This window comes from Galeopterus variegatus, unplaced genomic scaffold (genome assembly GCF_000696425.1).
Source record: "Galeopterus variegatus unplaced genomic scaffold, G_variegatus-3.0.2 Scaffold4616, whole genome shotgun sequence".
Lineage (NCBI taxonomy): Eukaryota > Metazoa > Chordata > Mammalia > Dermoptera > Cynocephalidae > Galeopterus > Galeopterus variegatus.
Window position 1 is genome coordinate 274,443 of NW_007730727.1, and position 3,831 is coordinate 278,273.

Consider the following 3,831-nt stretch of genomic DNA (forward strand, 5'->3'; position numbering starts at 1 on the left):
AAATGTGGCATTTTATATCTGCTAATTTTGAGATGCCTTTGGGACATCCAGGTGTAGAAGGGTTAAATACCAGAAAAAGATGTTTTTTTCTTCCTTTTTTTGTTTTTTTTCCTTTTTGTCTTTTTCGTGTCCGGCAACGGATTGCAACCCTCAGTGTCACGCCCTAGAAAAAGATGTTTTTTTCTTCCTTTTTTTGTTTTTTTTCCTTTTTGTCTTTTTCGTGTCCGGCAACGGATTGCAACCCTCAGTGTCGCGCCCTGGACCAGGGACCAGCAACGGGATTGCAAACCTCGGTGCTGCGCCCGCACCTCGCTCAGCCAGTGAGCNTTGGTCTGTATGTGGGATCCAAACCCTCGGCGGGAGCGCCGCCGCACTCCCAAGCGGTGCACTGTAGCAGTGCGCCACTGGGCCGGCCCTTTTCTTCCTTTTAAGATTTGTGTTTTGGAGGGGTTTTTTTCCAGCAAACTCTAGGTTGCTGTTTTGTAAAAGTTTCTCTGCAAGAGGTAGAAACTAAGAAGTTGCCATCACCTCAAACTAACCATCTTTCTTTCTAGCCAAGACAGATGGCTTGACTACATTTCTGAACATGCCCCTGACAGGGGCAGGCTGGTGATGTAGTGATGGTGAAACTGAAAAGAGAAATGAGACAGGAGTTATAAGCATATCTTAAGGAAATTTACTTCAACTGAAACTTTTATCTAAAACACATTGAAGTCATTACATGGGTTTATGAATCCCATGATTCCCTGGGTTAATGGAAGCCCATATAAATGTGTACTCTTGTCTTGGACAAACAACTTTAAAATTTTAATTTTTAAATAAAAGTGTATTTGACCTTACGTCCCCCATATAAACTGCCTACTTTTCCACAGGAGCCAAATCCTGCTTCATACAGTCTTTCTTGTGCTGACTACTCTCCCAGAGGCATAAGTCAAGCCAAACCCCAGGAGGCTTTGTTAGACAAGGAGGGAACTCCTATGTTCAGGGATAGCCAGATGGTCTCTACAAGTTGGCTTTGCACATCTTCTGGGCTTTTCAGAGCAGGAGTCTGGACTGAAAACTGAATGAAGCAAGTACTGCATGGAGTTGAAGAAAAGAATATTACAGACAGTATTTTAAAAAAAGACTTTGTCATTTATTTAGCACTTAGGAAGGAGGGGAGACCCTACTAGCCATAGGTTGGGTAACCACCATTCCCCAATTTAACTCATCAAATTATAGATTTTCTTTTATACAGAGTACAACTGAAGACTTGCACCTCAGGTAGGGGAAAGGTGGGGATAAGGGTGAGAGTAAAGGTGATTACACCTCAGGTAGGGGAAAGATCTCATCTTTGCATGGGAGAGGAGAGTAGATTTTTGTGGGCACATGTTGGGAAACTTTAGAAAGGCTCTTCCAAAAAGTGCTGGTAACATTTGAAAGGATTCACTTTTTGCCCAGTAAAATAGGCAATGTTGAGACTATGTCCTCTAATCACTGAAAGGGCTGATATTTTTTTTTTCCCCATGAAATCACTTTGTTCTTGCCATGAACAGCAATAGCACTTATCAAGGTGCTTACTATATACTAATTACTCATTAAGACACTTTATAAGCATTTATGGCATTAATTTTTATCACAGCCATGTGAAGTAGGTACTGCTTTTAGCCTCATTTTGCAAATGAGGAAACCAAGGCATAAAGAGGTTAAGTACCTAAAGTCACTGGCTGAGCCTGGGTTTGACCCCAAGAAGTTGGCCTCCATAGCCCATGTCTAACCACTCTATTACACTGCCTGCAAGACCACAGTGCAGGGTTGCCTACTACAGCTGTGTGTGAACTCCGGAAATTAAAAGAATCCTAATTCTTCCACTTCTATAATTTGATCCGCAAAGGGCTCCATAGTCGTGGGAATTGATTATGACTGCCAGGAGAGGATGGTGTACTGGACAGACGTTGTTGGACAGACAATCAGCCGTGCCAGTCTGGAACCGGGAGCAGAATCCGAGACAATCATTAACTCAGGTCAGCAGCTTCACTCAGCAGACTCTGCATTTCATTTGATTCTGCTAAGTCACTTGCCGATTTTATTCCCAAGTGTCCCCTCTATTTTCATCCAACAGGGGAGGCTGAGTTCCTATACAAGTCACTTTATTGAGTCGTACAAGACCAACTTCTCTGTAAACATTCACACATAAGGAATGAATTCAGGGTGTGGCGATAGCTTGTGCTGCCTGGCCCCAGCACTGTGGATTCCTGGTGCCATCAGGCTGGTAGGTCTGTTAGTGCAGAAGAAGCTAGAGGTGGTAAAAAAAAATAACAAGAGGATCTGTTCCTCTATTAACCTGGTTCTGGGGCCTTAGATACTCTCACGCACTTTTTTTTTTTTTTAAAGCTGTTCAAACATAACAGATTTCTCTGTGTCAAGTTCACTCTTCACATAACAAGAGGATCTGTTCCTCTATTAACCTGGTTCTGGGGCCTTAGATACTCTCACGCACTTTTTTTTTTTTTAAAGCTGTTCAAACATAACAGATTTCTCTGTGTCAAGTTCACTCTTCACACCCTGCAAATACTTCAGTCCTGCCTTTGGTTTATTTCCAGGTCTGATAAGCCCCGAAGGACTCGCCGTCGACCACTTCCATAGAACAATGTACTGGACAGACAGTGTCCTGGATAGAATAGAGAGGGCCAAGCTGGATGGCTCTGAGCGCAGAGCCCTGTTCTACACAGATCTGGTGAATCCCCGTGCCATCGCTGTGGATCCAAGCCAAGGGTCAGCTGGGCTTCCCTAATTCCCATTATCTGTAGATCCTGATTTGAAGCCTTGGATTTTAAATACAGTGTGGGGAGGGTCAGAACAAGGGAGTAAAAGCTAAAATGCACTAATTTAACAAATATTTGTTGAGGATATACTAGGTGTCAGGCACTGATTTAGGCAAAGACAAGATCTGTTTTTTCATAGAGCTTACATTCTATTAGGAAATAAGGCAGTGAATGAACAAGAAAAATATTGGGCTGTGATGTGATGTGTAGAAAATTCAGATGTGTTGTGAGAGGGACTGGGGCTACTTTGGATCAGATGATCAGGCAAGGCCTAAGGAGATGACACTTAAACTAAAAGTGAAGTGAGTCTCTTTCAGCAACACATTTAGAACTTATAGTGTTAAAGCCACAGTAGGGTTCAACTCTATTAAATGGTGATAGTAACCAAAGCTCAGACACTGAGCACTTTCTTTGTCTGGCTTTGTTTTCACTATAGTGAAAGTCAAGATAGAAATTTTCCCTGTTTATGTTAATAGCTAAGATCATCAACTGGGACATATAGGACTTAGTCAATGTTTCAGTACTTGTTAGAACCAGGGAGGATTTTTATACCTTGGGAAACTCTTGCCATATTTAAGTGGAGCTTCCAGCAAATGAAATTCTAGAGGAGCCCTTCGAATCAGTGAAGAAAACCTTCAGCTTTAATTTTTGCAAAGTGTTTTTTGACTCTGATATACTTAGTGCAAAAGCAAAGGCAGTTCTGAACTTTGGGTTTTACACATAGGGAAAAGTGTATCTTTCTCTATTCCACAGAATTGATTTGGCCACAAGAATTAATAACCCTCTTAAAACCCCTCTCTTTTTTTTTTTTTTTGTCTTTTGTCTTTTTCCGTGTCCGGCCACGGATCGCAACCCTCAGTGTTGCCCCCGTACCGGACCGGGGACCGGCAACGGGATCGCAACCCTCTGCGCCGCCCCCGCACCCCGCTCAGCCAGTGAGCGGGAACCGGTCCGCATGTGGGATCCGAACCCTCAGGCGGGAGCGCCGCCGCGCTTCCCAAGCGGCGCACCATCCCCGGCGCCCCCC

The 3,831-nt window shown here is 43.5% G+C and overlaps 1 protein-coding gene across 1 annotated transcript in view; it reads left to right on the top strand.

Moving 5' to 3' along the window:
* The window catches only part of NID2 (nidogen 2 (osteonidogen)), a 69,782-nt gene that overhangs the window by 59,991 nt on the left and 5,960 nt on the right, over positions 1 to 3,831 (top strand). The window contains exons 18-19 of the mRNA XM_008587996.1: positions 1,874 to 2,003; positions 2,583 to 2,754. Coding sequence (XP_008586218.1) covers positions 1,874 to 2,003; positions 2,583 to 2,754 — 302 coding nt within the window. The remainder of the gene's footprint in view (positions 1 to 1,873; positions 2,004 to 2,582; positions 2,755 to 3,831) is intronic.